Raw genomic sequence first — 25,210 nt, 5'->3', positions numbered from 1 at the left:
TTTGCCGACAACATACCTCCCAACATGACATACCCTCCAACATGACCCATTGCACACAATGCTCTGCTCCTGGACTTCACTGGTAATGTAGGATTGCCAGCACCTGTGTGGAACTAGGTAATTGACGAGAAGGTTATTTCAACACAGGTGATGACAATCCTACATTACCAGGGACGTCCAGGAGCAGAGCATTGTGTACCGAATGCAATGGGTCATGTTGGAGGGTATGACATCCATGACCCTCTCCAGGAGGGACACAATGCTCTGCTCCTGGACTTTCTTCTTAATGCATGATTACCTTCATTTGTGTTGAACAGGTTAATTGATAAGAAAGGTGCTTCAACACAGGAGCACAGGTGCAGGAGCAGAGCAATGTGTCCCTCCTGGAGAAGGTCATGTTGGGAGGTATGCGACAACTCTTGTCCCGATCAGTGAACAGCAGCATGTGGGCATGTGGCTTTTTTTTCTATCTGTTTTTTGTTTGCTATAAGTGTCCCGGTTACCAATATCTAGTACAGGTAGGGTTGCCACCTCTCCCGGATTTCCGGTGGCAACCCTAAAAGCCTCCAGCCCTCCATCTTCTCCCCAGTTGCCAGTACCGCATCCGCCGCTGTGCCTGCCTCCGCACCTGACGCTTGCGAGATGATGTCAGATGTCATCACCTTGCGAGTATTTGTGGGGGAGAGCAGAAGATGCGGCAGCGGCACTGAGTGGCAGTGAGAGGTGGAGTGGAAGAGGAGAAGACGCGTCTCTGAGCGCAGCGGCTTGGAAGCATGGACCAGGTCTCCTTTGGAGGTGCTGTTGAGACCCAACGTTAAAAGGTGCACATCTTATTGTAACTGCATCCCGTTTTTTTTCAGGTACCTTATTTACACTACTGACCCAGGTCAATGAGGCAGAAACCCCGGGTTTTTGCGGCAGTGTAAAAGGGGAATTAGTTTGATCATAATTAGGATTACCATACTAGCTAGGGTTACCCCCCCCAAAAAAACACAAAACTGTCAGTTTACATTGTTGTCTTACCCAGGATCATTGCTGCATGAACTTTCCAGCTATGGTGTCCCTGTTTAGGCGCCAAAACTGTAAAATAATCACATACGCTGGATAGTAAACAAACCATTTTCTTTCTTTTCAGCATAGACAGCATTTAGGTTTTTACAGCTTGGCAGTTCACAGGCTTCTCAAATAGGGACAACAATTTCAGAGGTCAATAGCGTAGACCTGTGGTTCCCAAACTTTTTTGCATCACGGCACCCTAGATTATAAGCATATTTGTCAAGGCACCCCTAGGTGCAAAGTTTGCTACTGAGAATATCAGAAAACAATATTAAACTAAATATGTTTTGCTTATATGTCATCCTTAGGTCCAGTTATGTAGATTCACATCTGTTTATCCATATATTTTAAAACTGGAAGCCACAAGCACTGATTTTGTCTGTTACATTGACTATAAATAATTTTAATCGGTTCTCGACCACCAAACCAAGGCGCCCCTGCAAGTGCTCTGAGGGAGCCTAGGTGCACAGTTTGGGAACCATTGGCGTAGACCCATGCCTATTGCCCAGTCACTAAATGACATTGGGAACATTAACACTCTGCCCTAAACAGATATTTTAAGAGCAAACCACAGGTGTTGTTATTTAGCCCAAATAGGATTCACATCAGATACTAGGAAATACCTGGATTGGATCTAATCAGTGATGCTACTCTAAATCTAACAGCCCATACACGCTGCTTTGTGGGCGTGCTGTACTAGCAGGGATCACATTGCATTGCATTGCATATGCATCCGTTGTGCATGCAATGCAATGTGATGAAACCTAAGTACAAAGGTTTCATCACATTGCATCGCATGCCCAACAGATGCACATGCAATGCAATGTGATCCGTGCTAGTACAGCACGCCCACAAAGCAGCGTGTATATGGGCTGCTTTTAAGATGTTACTGTTCCATATTAAGCTCATGTCGAACTATATTGTCCCTGCCACCGTTGTGTCCCTTATACACATAATGCCCACAGTAGTGTAACTTGTACACATAATGCCTGTAGCAGTAGTGCCCCTTAAACAAAATGCCCCAAATAATAGTTCCCCTTACAGATCATGGCCACAGTAGTAGTGCTCTTTATACAAATAATGCCCACAGTAGTGCCTCTCATACACATCTCTACCTCTGTCACCAGCAGTTCATCACCCATGTCCCTTCAGCAGCTGCATACGCTGTCTGTGTTCCTCCAAAAGCTTCCGCACTTGTCAATATCCATCCAGCTTTGTCTCACCTTGTCTTCAGGATGTACAGAACCTCTCCTCTTATTTATTTCATGCAATATAACAAATACACATGTTACACATGTGCATAAATTATCTAGATACCAAGGATGGCTTGGTAGCTAGGCTGCGGCAAAAACTTCACTGATCAAAATAAAATATCCACAATGCATTTAAATATCATGTAAACTGAAATGGCAATAAAATGTATTTGATCTGCTAATGCATGAGTACAGCAACAATGCAAAAAAATAGTAAAAATAGCCTGTCCTCTATGTAAGAATAAGAATAATGTGTTGTCCAACGGATAAATGTTACTACTGTACTATAGTTGAACTTCCAATTTAGTACAAGTACAAATAAAATATTAGGGTGTGTTAAGAGTGCAGCACATCTGCGGACTTTGGGGGTTATTCTGGTTGATTCGCAGCCTTGCAAATTCACGAAACCCCACCTGGCGAATGTCTGCCCCCCCAGCAGCGTGGGTTCGCCCGTACAGGCTACGAATGGATGCTTAGCATAAACATCCATTCGTATGCTGAGGGTAACCTCCCACATCTTTAAATAGTCATCGACCATCAAAAGATGTGTAAGATACATGCATATAAAAGTGACTTTCAAGTCACTTCTATATGCGTGTACGGTGGGACGGATATGGGCGGGCAGCTGACATCCGGTGATTTCACCGGCCAGCCCCCCGCACCCATGTCACCGCCGCATTACCATGAGATCGCTGGAACACCCATGAAACCATGGACGTTCCCATATGGTAATGGAGCAGCCTGGTGCCCCCGCCCTTCTCCAAACCCCGCACGCCGTGTAGGGTGCATGCGTGCACCTGGCAAACCGAAAGTTCACTGTGAGTGCACGCATATGCACCAATACAATCCTATGGCAAAGGAGGGTGCAAAGGCAGTGTTCAAGCACAACCATGCTAGTCATGGCAAAAGCCCTGAGATTGATGCAGCTAGTGGAAAGGATGACCGCAGTCACATCTGTACATGCACAGTTATTATAAATTCAGCCCTGATGTAATAGAATAAAATAAAAACCTGTGCAATGTGTGACATTGTTGCAGAATGTTCCCAATGTGTCTGATTGTTCCCAATGTGTCTGATTGTCAAATAGATGAGATTAGTTGAAAGCACACAGAGGCCCTTATTCAGATCTGATCGCAGTACAAATTTGTTTGGAAAATGGGCAAAATCATGTGCACTGCAGGTGGGGCAGATGTAACATGTGTAGAGTTATACCCCTTTCAGACATACGGCAAAATCCCAGGTTTTTGCACATGAACATGCATCAACCCGGGATTTTGGTATGTCTGAAAGGGTCAACCCGGGTGTTAAAACCCAGGTCTCCGACCATTCTTTTTACCTGGGTTGAGGGCCTGGGATTTTAGACCTGGGTTGACCCTTTCAGACATAAGAAAAACCCGGGTTTTTCAGCAAATTACTGGGTAGAACTGCTTCACCCGGTAATTTGCTGCTGTAAGTGTGAAAGGGTGCAGGCTGCACCCGGGAAAATGACCCAGCAGTCAAAATGCAGGGTAATTTCCCGGGTAGTATGTCTAAAAGGGGTATTACATTTGTGTGAGTTATTTTGTTTCTGTACAGGGTAAATACTGGTGGCATTAATTTTACACTGCAATTTAGACTTCAGTTTCAACACACCCCACCCAAATTTAACTCTCTCTGCACATTACATCTGCCCCACCTGCAGTGCACATGGTTTTGCCCATTTTCCAAACAAATTTGTACTGCAATCAGATCTGTTATAAGGGCCAGAGTGTGCTTCAAGTCAAATAATGGGACGTATATGTACTGCATGGAAATAATGGAATATAGAAATCATTTAAAAAAGTTTATTAGTATTGCTAAGATTTAAACTAGTTTCTATTTAAATCGATAGGTTTTAGATATCATTTTGCCAAATAATGAACATCCTCAAATTGGATGAGAATCTGATCCGACACAATTGACTTTGCAATTCCTGAGGCCCTCCTCAATATGCAGAGGGTTTCACCTGCTCACTCTTCACAGATCCCAGAAGAAAGTAGGCTTCTGTATTATGAAACCATACTAAGCCATTTACTACCATAAAAATGTGGGACCCAGCTACTGGATTTTCAGGATTGATTTAACAAATCAAATTCAAATTTATATTGATGTCTAAAATGTATGACCTGGCAACCAGTGTGCTGAGCTTCTTTTATGGAGAGATAGCTTTTGATGAACCAATTGCAGCCCTGGGTGTTATATGGACAATTGTTCTGTTCCAAACAGCAGATGTTTTGATAATCTAGAAGTCAGACCAAACTAGTTCCAAAACAGATTACATGGCCCACTCTCATATCACTTCCTATTCAATGACTGCAGAATACCTAAAGCTGGTCACTGTAAATAGTTTAAGAAACCGCTTTGTTATCAGTCAATCTCTGCCTCACGTTTTCAGTTGTATCTTGCTAGAAATAAAATATATGGAACCACATTGTAATTCCTGATATCAAGGTGCTGCTCTTTCTGAAACCGTAACACAGTCATTTATATTTTTTAAATGTGCAATTCTTTCAGATAACTTTTTAATTGTGTGCCTCTGCCTTTGTACTTGACGTTGCAAAGTTCTTACTTTCTTTTTAAGTTTAAGAATGTTAGGATTGAAATGATGTTTGTTCGCTGCATTGTGCAATGTTGAATAAGTGTGGTCAACGGTTATATCTGTCCCTTGGTCTCCTCCCGGAACTGCTGAGCAGTTGCAGTGTTCCAAGGCTCGGCCTGTATATCCCTGACTAACACTTTTTCTTCTTAGTCTCTTTCTTAATCTCATAACAGAAGGCACTGCATTGAGACGTAGACCGGGAGCCCCTACTCGTAGGATATAATCCTTGTCTTTAAAATGATCGCTGCATATTCTGCTGGACGAGGAGGGCTTCCACCCGGTACGCTGAACTGCTTGAACCCATTTGGATAGGCGCTCAGGATTTATGGGAAACCTATAAAAAAATAGGAATAATCAAGTTTAGCTTTCATTCCACACTAAAGTTCCTATTGTAACGAACTGATTCTGCAGTGAAACGTCAAAAGATTATTATGAAGGCTGTGTGAAATGTACACAATAAACAGGATAATAATTTAAACTCCAGTTTTATTCCTGTGATGTAAGACGACATCACTTAATATAAGTGCAAGGGTAAGACAAGATGTAACGGACAATAGTACATGTTATCACTTAATGGCCCTTATTCTGATCGGTGCGGATATATCCGCGTGCGTTCGGGCCGCCAATGTTTTGTGTCTGCGCATGTGCAGAGGCGTCTCTGCGCATGTGCGAGCGGGGCGTACGGCCAAATCCCGCATGATATGTGAACACTCCGAACAGGGGGTGGAGAGGGGCGTGAAGGGCTATTTGGGCTCATTACCATATGCGTACGCCCCGCGTTTCATGGGAGTTCCCATGCAAACGCTGGGCGTACGTATGGTAATGCGGCCGTGACGCACGTGTAGGGGGCGGACATATGACATTGCCGGATGTCAGCTGGCCGCCCAGATCCCTGCTTTTGCACGGAGAAATGTCCGTGTGGTCTGAGGTTGCGGGTGCTGGTGGAGCACTCGGTTCTGCATTCGATGGTCTGCGACCATCGAATGATGGGGGAGGTTCCCTTAGATGGAGGAGGCGTATTCCGTGAAAAATACACGTGCGGTCCGTTCGGCCAGCTTCTTACCGCATATGGACGGAGTTGGCGATCCGTATGGAAGGCGGGGTTTCGCACGCATGGTCCTGGCCGCATAATCGGCTCCGGCCGCACCGATCAGAATAAGGCCCAATGTCTGCCCAGGGATAGTTAAATACCTAACAGCCACAGAAATTTTACTCTGGTAACAAAAAAAAGTTGTGGTAAAACTAGGATGCAAAATTAAATAAACACTATTTCTATTTTGACTCAGGAGATTGCTACCCACTGAAGCATGCACCTAGATTGCCTGACTAGTACAGAGAGTACTCACAGTAGCATAACCGATATTATAAACTATACGACGACTGGGTGAGTATTTTGTGGGGCTAACTTTAAACCCTTCAGTGGTGGGTGTTTTTAAATAAAAGAGGTGGTGGTGGGGGGTGCAGGGGGGTATTGCTTTGCCAGAGGGGGAGTTCAGACTAACAACTCCCGCCATAAAGTGGCTATTTTCCTAATGCTCGCACCACTGCTGTGATCGCCAACAATCAATCCACAATCAAAGTCCATTAAATTGTGCTGTGTCATAATTGATAAACTTCATTAGTATTTGCATATCTTCACCTTTCTGTTTTTATACAGAGTGAGATATTCTACTACTACAGCTACTTTGCATAAAATCGACTGCTGGTCATAATAATTTGGCCGCTCAGAGTGTATTGTGTATATTGCATATGCCAAGCATCTGCAGACTTTCTTTTCTGCAGAAGGCAGGAATTGTAGTAAGATTTAGAGGTACTTGTGTAGTTTCATGGCGCCACTGCCCAGGGATTGTATCGAATACAAATCAAATGTGATTTGATCATGTGATCCCATGCGATTTAGCACCCCCCCACTATCCACATCAGCCTGAAGCGTGGCCAGCATAGTGTGCCCTGCAAGGGTACGCGTCCTCCTGACCTGTTCATACTCGCACTATCCACGTCGACGTGGAGTTGATATTATACAGTGTGGCGAGAGCAGCGAGCCACCTAGCCTGAAGCGGGGCGAGCACAGTGAGCCCCGCGAGGGGATGTGGAAAATGAGCCGAAACGTGGCGAGCGCAGCGAATCCCGCAAGGGGACGTGAAAAACAACCCCAAAGCGAGGCGAGCGCAGCGATACAAAAGACAAAATTAACATAATGCTTCACGGATTGAGCCAAAATTACCAATATGCTTCATAAACAAGGACATTGCATTAAAAATTTACACCATAATGGCCATTACTTGTTAAGCCGCACACCATAATGTTTATTACGTATTATGCCGAACCCCATAATGCTGATTAAAAATTATGCTACATAAGTGCTGCTTATCTACATGCTCATTGCCAAGGGGGAATAAATGCTCGCGGTAACTGAGGGACAGCCACCGCCAGGCAGAAGTGAGAGCCATTGACAACCAGGCAGAGAGCGGGGGGCTGCCCGGCTGTATTCAGAGCACTGCTGGTCCCGGCTATTTGAAACAATACCCCTTTCACACCAGGAAATGCAGGAACTTACCCCGGAATATGGTCCCAGGATCATGCAGGGACATTCCCAGGTTGGCCCCTTTTACACCAGACTAGTCCCTGCGTTTGGTGTGAGGGGGAGAGAACCCCCCCCCCCTCCCCTTTAACTGGCTATATCTTTGGAACCTGTCCTGTGAAACGGGTACGTTTGGTTCCAGAGAAATCTGCCCGCAAGGAACATGTACAGCCATGATATTACATTTCAGAATTATCAGCAATATATCCGGAACCAATTGACCCATATGGAGCAGCCTGATATCAGATTGAAGGCCTGGCGATTGGGGTTGGAATGAGATCAACTATGAGCTTCTGTGATGCTGCGGGGGGGTGTCAGCCGTCAGAACCGGGTGGGGAATTGGAATTAGTGGGTCCCATGTTATCCTATGGGGAAGACGTTCCAGATTTGCCCGGTGGTATCTTCGGTTCCGGGGGGCTAGCGTCACTGAGCCGGGCTCATTGGAAAGCCCCAGTCCTCAGCTACAAAATGAACTATGTCAGATATGACAGGGGCCACCCCCCCTGAATCCGCCCATGGTCTCGTTCACTTCTATTGAAGAGGCAGCAGTGTCATCTTAGTGCTGCATCTTCCCCTGCCCCCAGATGATGATGGCGACCCGGCAATAAGCCACAGTTAGCGCAAATGCTGGCTTGCTCCCGGGATGGACCCATGCCCAAATCCCGTGTACAACCCAGCATTTGCGATGTGAAATAATGTGGTACAGACTACTTTTTATAACCTGTGCAGGGAGGAATCTAATTCTCTCTGCACAAGTAACATCTGCCCCACTTGCAGTGCACTTGGTTTTGTCCATCTAAGAAGGATTTTGTCAGAAAGAGTGAACTAGAATAAGGCCCAGAGACACTGGAGGCTGCTGCAGAACTATGCTGCCGACAGCTGCAGAGTTGTACCAGCGCTGAGGCTTACAGTTCTGGGATTTATAGCCCTGCCCACCCAGGAAAGGCCAGCTTCCCTCCAGAGAAGGGATAAAGCACCCCCCCCCCTCCTGTTGGTCATATGACCCGGCCAAGATGGCGGCGCCCGGGAGCCCCCAACACTAGCCTGTCCCCTGGACCCTCTCGGCTCAGCACCACTGTGGCGCAGAGACCGATGTGCCCGGTGAGGTGAGTAGCTGTGGCCGAACCCAGCTCTGCAGCGGGGCATGACATAACATTTGTAGTTTGTTTTCATGGCCTATTAAGATTTTATATTTCCCTACTTTTCACATGTAAAGTTTTTATGTTTACTATATTTTTACTACCTTGTATTCTCACCTTAAATTGTTTAGCTATATTGGGGCTTGCCAACTCTGAGCTATGGACCTGATTCAGAGCTGATCGCTGATGTGCGAATTTGCAGATCAAGCGATTATCAATTACATGGGCACGTTACATCTGCCCATGCACACAGATCGTAGCATGCATGTGCGAGCCCATATAACAGGGGTGGGGAACCTTTTTTGTGCCAAGGGCCGTTTGTATGGGGAAATAATCCTTTGGAGGCCATATGTAAAAATTTCTCTTACAAATTGTACTGCTGCAGCCGTCACACACTCCGGCGGCTGCCGCTGAATAGGACTGACAGACTCCGGCTACTGTTGATTAAGAGGAATCTCGCGAGAACTACCAACCTCTTGCGAGAATTCCCCTGTACTTGACTCCCGGCAAAGCTGGCAGGTGGATGATCGGGACACTCAGACCGGCTACGGGGGCCGCATACAGCCTCCGGGCCTGAGGTTCCCCACCCCTGCATTTAGCAACAAAAATAGTGTATGGCTCATACTCGCAATCCTCTCGCAGTTTGACTGACAGGAAGCCGGGGGTGGAAACTTGCTGTTTTCTGGGAGAGTCAGAAAAAAACTCAGGCGTGCCCAAGGGGAAGTATGTGACCTTTGTGCCGGCCTTGATCAGCCTGTCTCTGTCACAGATGACTGGTAGGGTCAGACTCACATTTGCACAGACTGGAAAAATCATTAGATGGTTTGTGTATTGCATATGGATTTGCAGCAGGATAGCGAATAACAAAATTTTTCTTAATGTCTTATGTCCTCTACCCCCCCCCCCCCCCCCCCCAATTGTAGGTAAGGTGTATACCAAGAAAAACTGCACGTAGCATTTTCACAGCTGAAACATTTGTTAAGTCTGTTTCATATGCTTAGAGTACAGTATTTTATTGTACAGAATACACCCTAGTCACTTTATTTTAGCTGAACTCTATTAGTACGTTTGGAAAATACAAAAAGGTTCACATGTTAATATGTACAGTTCTTCATTCATCTAAATCAGGGATGGGGAACCTTTGGCCCTCCAGCTGTTGCTGAACTTCACATCCCAGCATGCACTGCTACAGTTTTGCAATTTGCCCATGCTAAAACTGTAGCAAAGCATTCTGGGATGTGTAGTTCAACAACAGCTGGAAGGCTAAAGGTTCCCCATGCTTGATCTAAATACTCAGTCAAAAAGGTTACCTGTAAAATCGTTTCCCACATTCTTTCGCAGAGATACTATTGCAGCCATCCACCACACAGGTCTTTACGCGATTCTTCTCCACTGGACCAGGTTTGACCTTGAAAAGTAAATGTATAGGCCCTTTTCAGATCTGATCGCAGTACAAATTTGTTCTCAAAATGGGCAAAACCATGTGCACTGTGGGTGGGGCAGATGTAACATGTATAGAGAAAGTTAGATTTGTGTGAGTTATTTTGTTTCTGTGCAGGGTAAATACTAGCTGCATTATTTTTACACTGCAACTCAGACATCAGTTTCAACACCCCCCCACCCAAATCTAACTCTCTCTGCACATGTTACATCTGCCCCACCTGCAGTGCACATGGTTTTGCATTGATCAGGGTTTCTCGGCAGAACGAGCCTGACATCACTAGCTGTCAGGCTCGTTCTTCCGAGAATGGCCAGGAAGTGACGAGCTGCCGGCTGCAGCTCGCCTCTTCCCCGCCGCAACTCGCAGCCACTCCCCCTTCTCAGTCCCCGGCAGGCGAGACATTGAATCCCGCCTGCATGTTCTCGGTGGAGCGTGACCAAGAACGGGGCTGGGTCACGGTGGTCGAGCCGAACCGTGTGTAAAAATAAAAATATTTCGGTACTTATATGTTACTTGGGCGCCCACTATAGTTAGTACGCTCATACCCCCACTATCCATGTTGGCATGGAGTTGATCTTATAGTTTGGCGAGCGCAGCGAGCCACTGAGCCCGAAGCGTGGCGAGCCCCACAAGGGGACGCGGAAAACTAAGCAAATAGCTTAGTGGGCGGCCCAACTAACATATAAGTACCAATATTTCTGTTATTTGGAACATTGTGTATCACCCTAGCGCCTATTCTTTCATATTTTCTATCTGGTTGTTCTATATCATAATTCGCTAACACGGTGCTAGGAGAATGCCCCCACAGAGGTAAAAATGGGTGCATTGCCTCATGGGAGCCTCACGTGCACCCATGGGGAACACCCAAGTTAGGACCTCCTTGGGTGTGTGCGGAGGTCCTGACTTGCGTGTTTCACAATTTGGGAGGTATGCATTGATCATTTTTTAAAATGATTTGCCTCTATCAACAGTGTGCAGTAAAGCAAGAGAATGATATCGATGGCATGCTAACGCAATACTAAAGCCAGCTAGGAGCTAAGGTTTATAACGTAGCATGGTGCAACCTCTCACTTAGCAATAATTGCATTTGTAATGCAACCTGGATGTGATATTAGCACCCAGAATTGCATTGCGGGATGCATGTAACAATCTCCCAAAAAAGCACGTCCCTCCAAAGCACGTCCCTGCACTGTTTTTAGTGTGGTGGCGGGGCTCCTACAAATGTGCATTCCCACTGATCACGCAAGCCTGGCAGCCATTCCCGGCTAAAATAGTCAGATGCCATCTTGGGAATGCTTCAGGTTATGCAGTTTGGGGAGTATGGCAGCATCACATTCCCCATAGAAAATCTATTGGGGCTGCAGTGGGAAATGGAGGGATCGCAGCAAATATCTCCCACAGTAAAACATATATTTCTCTCAGTATGACAATTGTGAAGTTAACCCTGAAAACACCACAAATATTCAAAGATAGATGGGCCTCTTCATTTGCATTTTATTTCCAGTTCTAGGTTCTTGTTGTTTGTGTTCTGAAAGACTGCCTCCCATTACTTGAAGGTCTAAAAGTGTAACATTGTCTTTACAGACAACTAGTATCACCAACATTATCAATCACCAAAAAATTACCTGACCCACTCTTTGACCTACCATTTGCATTCCATTTCCAAGACTTATTAATTGCATTTGCTTAGGTATTCCAATGCAAGTAGAGGGCACAGCATCTGCTCTTAAAAGAGGGGGCGATAATCCTGGATGTAGCACGTAATCTTCATCAATAAAATGATCACTGCAGATTCTGCTGGATGCAGAAGGTTCAAAGTTTTTATGTTGAATTGCTTCAACCCATTTGGAAAAGAGATCAGGATCTTGCACCGGAAACCTGTACATAATTTAGAACCAATGACAATTTTAATGCTCACCTGCCTTTCGCTTACAGTCATCTTCTAGCAGTGGCACATTGTTCTCCATCAGACAGACAAAAATATGGGATACTCAAGCAGATGGTCAATCAGATTCTACATGTTAAAACATATTCGAAATCATGCCATTATTAAAATACACTTTCTGCCCTGCATATGGCTTTAAGGAGACCCTGACAGCAACGGTCTCCATCCCGTTGATCGTGTGCATCATCAGCATACACCTTAATAGCCACAGCCATAGACTGATAACCACACCAGGACAAGTCAACCAAACACTTATGCTTATCTATTTTGAGACTTTTGAACACAATCAGTTGTGCCTGTGAGAGTGAAATGGTAGTGCGGGAGATCTGTGTGTGTGGAGCTTTACTGAGAGGGAGAGACTGAGAATGCTACCAATATGGGCTCTGACAATTCTCACTTTTCAGTCCAGGCAATGGGCCAGACACAATTTCTAAGCAGGCATTGTTGTGAACGTAATCTACAAATATAAAAGCCAAATATCACTGACTCATCACAAAATCTATGGAACCATGAGAACTAGGAACTTGAAATTCGGACGGTATCTTTTGTGATGTAGGCACTCAATAAGAAGGGATTTTTAAAATTTCCAAAACTAAAGACGTGAAAAGGGTTAACGTGTTTTATAGATTAATATTATTTTCTTACTGCCTTTTAAATCGGACCTATTATCCCAGGGCAATATACCTATTGAGGCTGAAGCAAAAGGGGTAAGATATACAATTTTTTTTTACTTGGTGTATATATTTTTAGCAGCATGTTAATCTAGGTTTAAATCGAACAATTTGTACATTTTTTTTTCCATTTTAAAGTGGGGGATCATTAGGGGCTTAAACTGCATTTTTTTATCTTTTCTTCAGGCTACCAGGAAGTCCTTTAAAATTAAAGATACACGCATGAAAATACTTGAAATTTCATAGCGAAGCACGGCCATTCAGCTAGTAGACAACTATATGATCTGGGCCTGGGGATCCCTAAGCCTCTGTGCCCCACAGCAATGATACCACCTACACCCACTTTAGCTATGCCCAAGACCCGTAGCATAACTAAAAATAATGTGCACCACCCCCCACCAGAAAAGTTTCAGGCAGCCCCGCCTTTGCCTCTCCCTCATACCTTTTCACTGTAAGGGAATCTCCCAATCAATCCCTTCTGCCACCAGTGTCTGTCCGGTTTGCCCCTCCATACCTGCTGTTTGTGGGTTATCCCCACCTGACTCACTGTTTGGGGGGGGGGGTGTAATCGTACATTTGAGGGTAAGGTGTGTGACTTTAGCTCTCTCACCCTGATATTACTGTTTGTATCGCAGACACTGAGTCAAGTCATGGTTTACGCAGCGATCAGGACTGGATAGCCCCCTATATTTGAACATTGTTAGCAGCATATAATAATACGGTTGATCGTCAAGTTTATCTATCAAGCTGTTTGTAATTGTGTGATATATTCCGCTCTAAGGTGGCCAAGTTTCACTCATCGTAATCTCTACGACCATCTTGTGTGTTATAGATTTAAAAGCTTATGGATCTATAACAAGAACAACCCAGTTGTCATACAATTTAATAAATATTATATATACAACACAAATAGAAGGTATAAGCGCCGGTTTTTTGAATTGTAAAATATTATATATAGTTTTACATTTTTTTTAGATACATTTGATCCTTCATATGGGTCAACAATTTAACTTGCCTGCTAGTTCACGGTGAGGTCAGGCCCGTCTTGGCTATTTGAATTGACAATAGAGTTTTTAGAATGGTGTATTTAGCAAACTATCAACTTCCCCATCCTTAAGGGAAACTGTTGCCAGCATCTGCTTATTGCTCATCCATTACTTTGATAATTTTTCCCAACTTGATAAGATAGTGGTAAAGGGGACCTTTGAACAGAGGGCATGCCAAGCAAGTAAGTAAAGCGAGTCAACTTCACTTACAGGTGAACAGGTTCATGGCGATTACACATCCTCCATGATACAGGGAGTTTGGAAAGTCCCCCCACAGTGAGCACGGTGTCTGTCAACACAATGTAGTACGTATACGTAACAAATTCTGTTTTCCTATTACTTAGCAATACTCTGCGAGGAAATTTACTTTGCACATAGTCACTGTGGAGGAAATGTTTGAATTCCCTGTAGAACATGTGTCTACCACCTTAGCACATCTGCCCTTAAGGATCGACAAATCTTTTATTCTTTTGCTTAACACACTAGCTTATTTTGCTGGCTTTTAGGTGTTCAAGATAAGAGGTTGACATTTGAAAGGGGAGACAATCTACAGATTAAACAAATTTCAATTTGTCTCCTTTTTTTCGTTAGTTCAGTATAGAATGGAATTTACTTTCAAAGTTAAACATGTTGGGGTTGGAATGTATATATTAACCAGCTTAATGGCCCTTATTCTGGTTCACTCGCAGAGGCAAATTCCTTCTCAGATGGACAAAACCATGTGTACTGCAGGGGGGCAGATATAACATGTGCAGAGAGATTTAGATTTGGGTGAGTTATTTTGTTTCTGTGCAGGGAAAATACTGACTGCTTTATTTTTACACTGCAATATAAATCTCACTTGAAGTAAAACCCCACCCAAATCTAATTCTCTCTGCACCAGTTACATCTGCCCCACCTGCAGTGCACATGGTTTTGTCCATTTGAGAAGGAATTTGCCTTTGCAAATGAACTAGAATAAGGGCCAATATGCTTAAAATAATCTTTGCTGGGGAAACCATTATTTTAGCCAGGTCAGAAATACTTGACAAACATTTGGTTTGCAAATGGATAAAAACCACATGCACTGCAGGAAGGCAGATGTGACATGTGCAAAGAGAATTAGATTTGGGTGGGTTAGGTACTTCAAACTGATATCTACAGTATATTGCAGTGTAGAAATAAAGCAGCCAGTACTTACCCTGCACAGAAACAAAATAACTCATCCAGCTCTAACTCTCACATGTTACATCATAATGTTTTTCTACGTAGGGGTGTAATATTGTTTTATTCCAATAAAACGTCTGACCATTTTCTGCAGACATAGTAGTACCTACTTTTAGCCCTGTATTAATAAATTACCTGAAAAACTGTTGCTTACATCCTTTAGAAAAGGTGTTGTTACAGCCATATACCACACAATTGTTTATCTTGCTCTTCTCTGCTTCACTCTAGGGGAAAAAAAATATAGTATAGCATATAAGGGTATAGAAGAGTGTGTGTAATACCATGTTCTTATTGCCACCCCTGCAAAAACCAGGTTTTGGGCAGGGCACAGATCATCTCAGACCACAGACCCTTTTCATACTGCACCTTAGACCAGGGAAATTCCTGTGTCTGCCCCCTTCACACTGCTTCCCCTGGTCTGCCTGCCAACAAGTGTGTGGAATCTAAGAGCAGCTTTGTTTGGCTATTGAAAAAGTATCTTTGATTGGCTGTTTAAAAAGTAGCTTTGAGCAATGCATTGAACCCGGGTCTAGCCTGTTCACCGTGCCATACACCCGTGTATTACCCAGGAATAACCCTGCAAAAAAATGGTGTGTAATTCCCGGGGCATTACACTTGGGAATTTCACTCACACCCACTGAGACACGACACCGGAAATGACTGCTTGCCCTGGCAAAAACCCAGGTTTTTGCGGCAGTGAGAACGGGGTAATAGTCTCACTATGTAAAATCATTTGCTCATTTAAATCCGATGCAAGTAAGATTCTCATTTCCTGTCGGCATGTAGATTGTTTACTCCCCCAAATAATATTTATACCTGTCCAGAAGATAATTAGAATTGAACATGGATTACATTTTACAAGAAATTATAAATCTAATAAAGAGGAATTGTAACTTACACCAATTATTATACAGTCTGTTTGGCTATCTGGTTGATGCATAGTTATTTATCAGGGACTCCTATTTTCATACTAAAGTGTTTTATATTTGGACTGTTCTGTGTACAAAGTGTTCAGTAATTAGATATTTAATAACATTAATGCACATGTGGGCCGCTTATTACTTTTTTTTTTGAACATCTGATGAAGCCGCTGACGAGGAGAAGGCGGGGAAACGCGTCATCACCACCACCGTCACTACCTAACCACTAGAGCCGGGGAGACCTACGCCGGAGCAGGGAGTCCTAGAGAGGGCTGCGCTATCGGGAAGACCAGCAGCAGGGGACCCGCTCCAGGCCAGCCATTCCTCACCCAAAGTGGATTACAAAAAATTAATCCATTTGTCAGCACCCAAACGGAAGCATAAGTATTGCGCAAGTTATGTTATATACAACATCGGTTGACTGAATGGGCATTTGCAGCTCTATTAATAATATCAAGTTGCCTGGTTCCGTCTAACCAAGTTAATGTACAGTATGAGTGACTAACTTGCTTGTAAGCTGAAATAGCACTAACCCTGCATACTTGTGTGACTTCGGGAGATTTATGCCCAACTACAGGGACTGTCACAATAGCAGAATTGAGTATATTACTCGCAGCTACAGCTACATGCGATACCTTAGCTACAGCCCTTCGGGGAGCCGCCAGGCTTCCCAGTAGCTGGACAGCATACGATAAAAAAGTGTTCTAGCGCCCTGCATCTTTCAAAACCTGTGCAGTTCCTCTACCCTGTCTGTGGTGTCACTATCTGCTGTTGTGCTTCTAGCACAGCGTGGTCTGTATTTTAGCCGTGACATGCAGACCAGACCTATGCTTGAAGAATGCCAGCAGAGAGTGACACCCCAGGCAGGGAAAAAGAATTGCACAGTTTTTGAAATAGGCAGGGTGCTAGCATGAACACATCGTACGTACTTCTTTTTGAGGAAGCCGCTGATGACTGCTAAGAGGCAGAGAAACGCGTTTTTTGGAGCTGTGTTTGATGCCAGGATATCGCAAAGTGACCCCTGTATACTGCTGCTAAAAATTGTCTGCAAAGTGGGTACACTGCTTTGGCTGCAGCTGCATCCCTCCTCAGCAATTGAGAATATCCAGCTGAGTAGAGGAAGGACTGAGCCCTGACCACACACATAGAGTGGGGACAATTCTGTGCGGGATGCAGTTAAAATCCCGGCGGTCGGGATCCCGGCGTTCAGAATCCCGACGCCGGAATCCCGACCGCCGAAATGCCGACACATTCTCCCTCCTGGGGTGTCCACGACACCCCTGGAGGGAGAATAAATTAGTGTGCCGAGCGTAGCGAGGCACCGGGCCCGCTGCGTGGCGAGTGCAGCGAGCCCGCAAGGGGGGGCGATCCACGTCCCCCCCCTTGTCGGCATTTCGGCTGTCGGGATTCCGGCGTCGGGATTCTGAACGCCGGGATCCCGACCGCCGGGATTCAATACTGAATCCTTCTGTGCAGCTTGAAGCTCTATCTAAAGAGCAGGACTGGTAACTATGCACACAAATCTGCCTTGTCAGTGTTGTATTGAGAAACAAGCATATTAGTTACCATATATGCCAAGCATCCGTTTGTCTTATGTTGTTTGTCCTGTCTGTCTGATCTATGTTTGAAGTGCACTTCTAATGAATTTGTATTCTATGTATAAATTGTTATATATTATTTTTTAATAAATAATTCCATTAAGGAAAATTATTATTGTTATTTTTTTCTGAGTACAACTGCGCTCCTTGGGTATGCATGCAGCCTAGGCAGCGTGCAATTTCCTTGAATTGCTTTATCTGTATAGAGGCACACAACCTCTGTTTCCAAGAAGCTGCAATAGCCCTCAGAATCTCTTTATAATTTTATAATTTTTTTATTTGTTACAAGCACATATTCCTTCTATCCTACCAGCGCTCCTAGGTGACCCCAGGGTCACATTCCCTTTCTTTTTGCATACGATGTATTATATGCAATGCCATTGACTTCCACAGGGTCCAACAAAACCTTGTGACAGCCATGGCAATCTCCAGAGGTTAAACGCATACGATATGGCACTTTCACCAAATTATTGGTACGATGGGTCGAAATCGTGTGAAAAAGGGCCATTTCGTATAAATGTATGGCCACCTTTACTCTGGTTTGCTGCTTATTTAGAACACGGAGCAGGGGGCTCACCTTGTCATCTGTGTCTCTGTTCTCTCCTTGACACTGGTGTACTTCTGTTCCAGGTGCTTGTGGCTGTGAGGACACTTCCTGAGTCAATATAATACCTTTTTGACAGGAGGAGCTAGGCTCGCTTTGTTCTGTCTTAACAACCAATTCCTGTAATGCATAAATATTTTAATGAACCATAAAGTAATGTATATTATAAAGGTTAATGTATTTTATCACTAAAGCAATTCTATACAATATTTTCAAAGATATCTAAATATATATAATAGCGTAGATTAACCTAAATCTTGATTGATTATTTTATTATCCCATTTAAAAAGACATCTATCCGCATGCTGTTTGTTTTGAACACATATAGCTTTCCTATGAATTACTTTTCATGAATTATATAACAAAAATAAATGATTACAAGAAAAAAAAAAGTAGAACACAGTGTTATAGGGCATTAATGGAACTTATTCGTTTCATTTATATTATTTTTATTAGAACTGGTATTTTCTTCAAATGCAGACCACCTGAGGTTGGCCATTGAAGGTAATTTACAAACCATAATAAAATGTAAAACCACAGCAAAAATTGTATTTCGTAAAAAAAGGTATAGTTTTTCCAGTTGTAACCCTTGAGTGCCAACATTTCTGGGAAGATGATCAAAGTATCTGCTAAAAATGCCAAAATGTATGCTGTTAATGATGTGTTATACTGTGTGGTATAAGAAGAAATACCCTGATTAAGATATTGTAATGCTGCTTAATATGGTATATGTTATATGTTATGTGTATAGTTCGTTATTGTTAATGTAATTTTTATATATATGTAAAATTCAATAAAAAAAAAATGCCAGAGTCACTCACATTTGTTATTTAAATTCAAATAAAAATGTAACAAAATATATATATATATATATATATATATATATTTCATATCTAAGGTTACATATAGGTTTCCTATAACATTACAAAAATGTTAGCTTGGTAACTTTCACACCAATTGTGACTAATTCACTTGGCATTCAAGGCTTAAAGGGCATGACTTTGCAGGCCACAATGTGATATCTGGGTAGATGAAAACACTCCAATGGGAGGATTGTTTTCATCAAGCCCCCCCCCCCCTTTCAAATGTGGGTACAATTGAATTTATTTAAGCCAGGATGGAGGAGAACTTTCCAAAGCTGGACTCCATTGTGTCAAAAAAAAATCCACCCATTTACCTCTTTAAATAATGCTGAACCACTATAAAAACACTTCAAAAGTCCACAATTATCTTAATCCCAAAGAACTCATCTATGAAGGCCTTGAACCACTACAGGCAAATAGCACTGTGGTCATGAAAGTGTTCGAATCCTGGTACTGAACCACCTCAAAGCCATCGCTGGCCCCCACCTTGACCCCCTGCAGTTTGCCTATCAGGTGAATAAGAGTGTTGAGGATGCTTTCAACTTATATAATGTGTTAGTATTCAAAATGTTAGGGACCCATCTAATGAAGTTCACCTGGACGCGGTGGATGGGCCCACATATTTGCGCAAATGTGTGCTAAGAACTTCAATTATACTCCATGTTAATTGTAAGAGTTATCAAAATTATTTTTACTATCAGTGTTCTTAGCACCTAGAGTGTGCATCAGTATTGTTCTTTTTTCCTGTATGGTACTAGAAACCTTAACTTGGTAGCACCTCTCATTATGTTTAAAAATATGGTGTGCAGTCCAGTCCCCCCCTGCTTTCAACTTGGGCCTGGAACCTAAGTGAGGGTCCTGATTGTTGATTTTAGTACATCCTTCAATACAATCGTCCCCAGCATCCTTCACCCTAAATTACTCTGCCTGGGTGTCTGTCCTGGAAGCTACCTGTTCTTGGATTGTGGACTTCCTGATAGACAGAGAACAGGTGGTGAAAGCGGGAGAATTCACCTCACATGTGCGGTCCATGAACACTGTTGCCCCTCAGGGCTGTGTCCTCTGACCTCTGCTCTTCTCCCTTTACAAAAACAAGTGTACCTCAGAGGCACAATCAGTAAAAATAATAAGATTTAAGTCAGCATACAGATGGGGAGTAGACTAGCTGGCCCTTAGGTGCATCTGCAATAACCTGGAGCTCAATCCACTCAAAACTGTTGATATGGTAGTGGATTTAAGGAAGAAGTCAGCTGGTGTATCTCTGATAATGATGGACTCCTTCAAGTTCCTGGGGAGCACAATTACCCGGGCCCAACACCGATGACATTGTTGGGAAGGCGCAGCAGAGGTTGTTCTTCTTCAGGCAACTTTGGAAGTTCAATGTTGCCCAGCAGCTTCTGCTCCTCTTCTACTCCGCGATGGAGGGTGGGGGGAGGGTATAGTAAGAAACCTTAAACCAATAAATGACTGTAGAATAGAGGGCAAAGACAGCTACATTGTGGAGGAAGCAAGGGGAAGGAAGGAAAAAGGGAACAAGATATAAGAAAAGTGTATATGAGACACACAGCCAAGTACAAATATTGTCCATGATATGGATTTATCATTTCAGGAACCTTCTGCAACTGTAACAGATAACATGACAAAGGCAAAGGAAAGACGAGATCTGAAATGCCTTTATCTGAATGCTAGAAGTTTGACTGGTAAAATGAGGGAACTAGAGACGCTAGTTTTGGAGGAAGATTTTGATCTCATAGGTATTACTGAAACTTGGTGGGATGAATCACATGAGTGGGAGGCTAACATAGAAGGTTATAGTCTGTTTAGAAAAAATCAGATTAGGTAGAAGGGGAGGTGGGGTTTGTTTATATATGTTAAACCATCCTTAAAACCATACATAAGGGAAGACTTAAACGAGAGCACAATGGAATCGATAGAATCAGTATGGGTAGAAATCGCAGGTAATATTAACGGGGCTAAAAAACTTATAAATCATATGTAAATCAGCCACGCGCTGCGCTGAGAACAGCTAGAGCGGCAGGCGCACAGTTAAACACAGAGTCTGGCAAGCTGCCAAGTTTCAAACACAGACTGTGCGCGCGGTGGCGCCGTGAAACTACACAAGTACCGGGAACAATGATCACATTTTATTTAGATTTTAACAAAGATAATTATATTGGAGCAACTAGGTTCTTAGATTTCAGAAAAGCAAACTTGAATAAGTTTGAGGAGTCCTTAAACTCGGGCACGGTACCAAGGGACTGGCGCATAGCTAACATAGTACCAATATGGAAGAAAGGTAGCAAAACTTAAATTATAGACCGGTCAGCCTTACATCCATTGTGGGGAAAATATTACAAGGAATAATAAGAGATAGTATCCAAAATTTCGGTACTTATGTAGTATCTGGGCTGCCGATTTTTTGATTGTATGCCTTAAGTTAAGGCATACAATCAGATGCGATGCGATGCGATATCGCATCGCATACGATGCGATACGATGCGATGCGATGCGATGACCCGATTTTTCCATAGGATTCAATGTTAAAATGGACTGAGTCCATTTTAACATGGAATTCAATGGGAAAAAGGGGTCCTTTTCATACCCCTACTATCCAAGTGGGCATGGAGTTGGATATAAACCTGTGGCGAGCGTAGCGAGCCACCGAGCCCGAAGCGTGGCGAGCGAAGCGCGCCCCGCGAGGGGACGGTATTCTGTGTCCGCTCGCCACGCTTCGGGCTCGGTGGCTCGCTACGCTCGCCACAGGTTTATATCCAACTCCATGCCCACTTGGATAGTAGGGGTATGAAAAGGACCCCTTTTCCCATTGAATTCCATGTTGAAATGGACTCAGTCCATTTTAACATTGAATCCTATGGAAAAATCGGGTCCATCGCATCGCATCGCATCGCATGCGATTTGGTCGGGTGCGATGCGATGCGATGGACCCGATTTCAAAATCGGCAGCCCAGTTACTACATAAGTACCAAAATTTCTTATGGAATTCTGCTGTAGAGGAGGACTTTGGGGTCATCATAGATGAAAAATTGGGTAATCGTGCACACTGCTCAAGTGCAGCAGCTAAAGTAAACCGGACACTGTCATGCATTAAAAGGGGTATGGATTAAAGGGATGCCAATGTGATAGTGCCTCTTTACAAGGCATTGGTTAGACCACACTTGGAATATTGTGTTCAGTTCAGGGCTCCGCACCTTAAAAAGGACATAAATGAATTGGAACAGGTACAGAGAAGGGCAACTAAGCTAGTAAAAGGTCTTGAATCACTAGACTACAAAGATAGGTTAACCAGGCTGAATAGGTTTTCACTGAAGAAACGGAGGTTGAGAGGTGATATGATTAGTATGTTCAAATACAGGATTGGGAATCATATGGAACTGGGAGATGATTTGTTCACTAACAGGCCTATACTTAGGACACCTGGACATGTACTGAGGCTCAAGGAAAATAAATTCCATACTGAATTAAGAAGAGGATTCTTCACCATTAGAGCAGTAAAATTTTGGAACTCATTGCCGTTGGCGGTGATTACAGCAACTACTGTTAATGAATTTAAATCAAAACTGGATGCATATTTGGCCACTAAGGGAATCCTATAGATATGACTAATGGTGCCCATAGACGGACCGTTCCCGGACCATCCGTTCTGTACTATGAGATGCGCGCACCCGCGCATCTCATAGTACGGTACAAAAAGTATGTGCTGCACATACTTTTGGCACTAGCTGTTCCTCGCATCGCATGCACAATGCATGCACAAGGCATGCAATGCGATGTGTACTATATAAGTACACAAAGGATCTGTTAAACGGACTGAGTATGGGCGGCTTTACTTAAGTCAGTAGTTACAAGTTAGATAGGTTGAACTCGATGGACTAATGTCTTTTTTTTTCAGCCTTAACTACTATGTTACTGTGCTCCTCGATACTAGAAAAAACAAAAATAAATAGCAGTGCTCAAAATGATAAGAGAGGGTTAATCAATTATACTTTAAAAAGTAATAGAGGGAGAATAAATTAGTGTCCCAAGCGTAGTGAGGCACCGGGCCCGCCACGTCCCATCCCCCCTTGTTGGGATTTCGGCGTCGGAATTTTGAACACCGGGATTCCGATCGCTGGGATTCCATACCGAATCCATATTTAATGGTAGTAAGTCTGTCTCCTTTTAGACTTATCAAATATACTGATTATAAGGTTTTTTTCATATGGGTGAATCAATTAATTACGCTAATGAGCTGAATGGAACTGTGGGTATAAATATGAGCCCACGACTCATAACAGGACACCTTGATAAAGCTGGCGTATAGTCCAGTGAAACACTTCGGTGCTCTATCCAGAACCAGTATTGTTGGACCCTTGGTATCGTTGGACTCACCTGCTGATTCTTCTGACTACCCAGTCCCTCTAGCTTTGGATGTCTTTGGCTGAATCTTACCTGGGACAACAAACGGATACAATCTGCTGAGCGGTTAAAGTAAACCCCCCCCCCCCCCCCCCCAAGTCATCTAACATGGACTCACTCATACAGCCTCCAGGATAAAAAAAAACGCTGTGTGGAACTTTATTCTAGTCACGTGACAGACTGGACAAACGAAAAATGCCCACTCAGATTGAGGCTTGGAGTGCAACCTCTGTCGAGAAGCAAGAGCTAATCACCATAATATCACGAGACTGGATCCCGGTCACGTGACAGGAGAGACCAATGAACTTGGTATATCCAAAAAGAGGCTTGAAGTGCAAGCTAGTTCCGAGATGCGGAAGTGCCGCTGGAAGCCCGCGAAATAGGGGGATACTGCACCATATTTAAACAGCGTCCAATACAGGGCATTAATCATACTCTCTGAGGAAGCTGCCGACTGACTGAGGCGGGGAAACGAGTTAGGGACAACTATTATTCTGGTACCAGTTTTTTCCCTTTACCCATATGTGGACACTTACTATCCTTGGCCGCTTACCATACCAAGTGGAGATTGAATCTTGACACCAAATCTGGAGGTAACACCTTTTCTGCTATTCAGGTGGCCACCTGTATACCCACTTAGCTTTGTGGAAAAATATCAAGCGAAACAACATGCTCTGTGTGAAGGATTGGTAAATATACCTGCATTATTGATTAAATCGCTCACTAACCCTGTATACAACTTGCTGTATGGGACTGCTATACTAATCAAAATTCAGCTCTATCTCAGTTACTAATATGGACTAACTAACATCTCAAATACTCCAAAATTTATGCTTCAAGCTAATTAGCAATTTTACCGGTATATATTATTTGGTGTATTTTTTTTTGTATATTTTATATTGTTTGTTGTATTTTTTCTTTATCTATTTTTTATAAGTTAGGATTAAAATGTATTATTTATTTTTAACAGTCTATTGTGCATTTATGGTCCTAAATTGGAAATTTATTGTTGTGATCCCAAATGATGGGCTAAAAATTCTGCAACAGGTGTGTCTGTTATATAGAGGGACCTTGGTCTCAGCGCTGTCCTCCCCTTTTCCCTGTTATACACAGTATTAATAACCGTTGTTTCGGGCTTCTCGATACTAGTCTGGTACGGATCCGCCAGTGAGCACAATAAAGGCAAGCTTCAAAAGGTGATGAGGTCAGCAGAAAAGATCACTAGGACTGACCTTCCCCCTGTCCAGGGCAAAGAAGCAGGCAGTGAATATATTATAGGAACAGCTACATCCTGGCCACAACTTGATTAACCTGCTGATTCTTACACCCTATTATTTGGCCTATATATACACCCTATATATTTGGCCCAATATTTTGCATCTAGAAGTCATCGTTGTCATGATCAATAGAAGTTTGCATCTTTTCTATCCCAAATGAAAATACTTCCTGCAAAAATTGCTTTCACTTTCTGCTGTGACATTTATTAGCACACAAAGGAGTGATATGGTCAGTCAAGTGGCCTCTAGTGGTCACTGGTCTCACTGGGAGGTTCAGAGGTCTCACTGGGTGAGACACCCCTAAACCCCTCACATGTTGAAGGTGCAGCCGCTCGAAAAGGGGACATGGCCTTATTGAAATAGACTGGGCCTCAAAGGGGGCTGTCTGCAGTTCCGGCTCTTCATCTGTGACATTAGCCTAGTGCTACAAGAGTTTCACACTGCAGCACCCAGACCCTGTCAATGCAAAAAAGTCATCAATTTGGTGTCACTCCTTTAGAGAGTTAAACACTGATGCGTGTTGTACCCCCAGTGGTTCTATACATGACATTGGTGATGTGCTTGTGTTAGGCATGTA

General features: G+C 43.4%; 1 protein-coding gene and 1 long non-coding RNA gene across 3 annotated transcripts in view; one reads left to right on the top strand and one right to left on the bottom strand.

The window, feature by feature from the left end:
* Positions 1-173: 173 nt before the first annotated feature.
* Positions 174-25,210, top strand: part of LOC146074387 (uncharacterized) — a 27,463-nt gene continuing 2,426 nt past the window's right edge. Inside the window, exons 1-2 of the long non-coding RNA XR_014473423.1 lie at positions 174-821; positions 6,213-6,310. This is a non-coding gene — a long non-coding RNA (uncharacterized LOC146074387). The remainder of the gene's footprint in view (positions 822-6,212; positions 6,311-25,210) is intronic.
* LOC146074372 (uncharacterized) overlaps positions 2,714-25,210 on the bottom strand; it is a 26,972-nt gene continuing 4,475 nt past the window's right edge. For both annotated transcript variants that reach the window (XM_083182366.1, XM_083182362.1), the window contains 5 exons: positions 18,051-18,197; positions 15,091-15,179; positions 11,734-11,965; positions 9,957-10,054; positions 2,714-5,260 (listed from right to left, as the gene is read on the bottom strand). In XM_083182366.1, the coding sequence (XP_083038492.1) occupies positions 4,774-5,260; positions 9,957-10,054; positions 11,734-11,965; positions 15,091-15,179; positions 18,051-18,197 (1,053 nt within the window). In that variant the 3' untranslated portion in view covers positions 2,714-4,773. The remainder of the gene's footprint in view (positions 5,261-9,956; positions 10,055-11,733; positions 11,966-15,090; positions 15,180-18,050; positions 18,198-25,210) is intronic.

Source organism: Crinia signifera, chromosome 1 (genome assembly GCF_055691185.1).
Source record: "Crinia signifera chromosome 1, ASM5569118v1, whole genome shotgun sequence".
Taxonomy (NCBI): domain Eukaryota; kingdom Metazoa; phylum Chordata; class Amphibia; order Anura; family Myobatrachidae; genus Crinia; species Crinia signifera.
The sequence above is the reverse complement of the archived record's forward strand: the minus strand, read 5'-3'. Positions and strand labels throughout refer to the sequence as shown.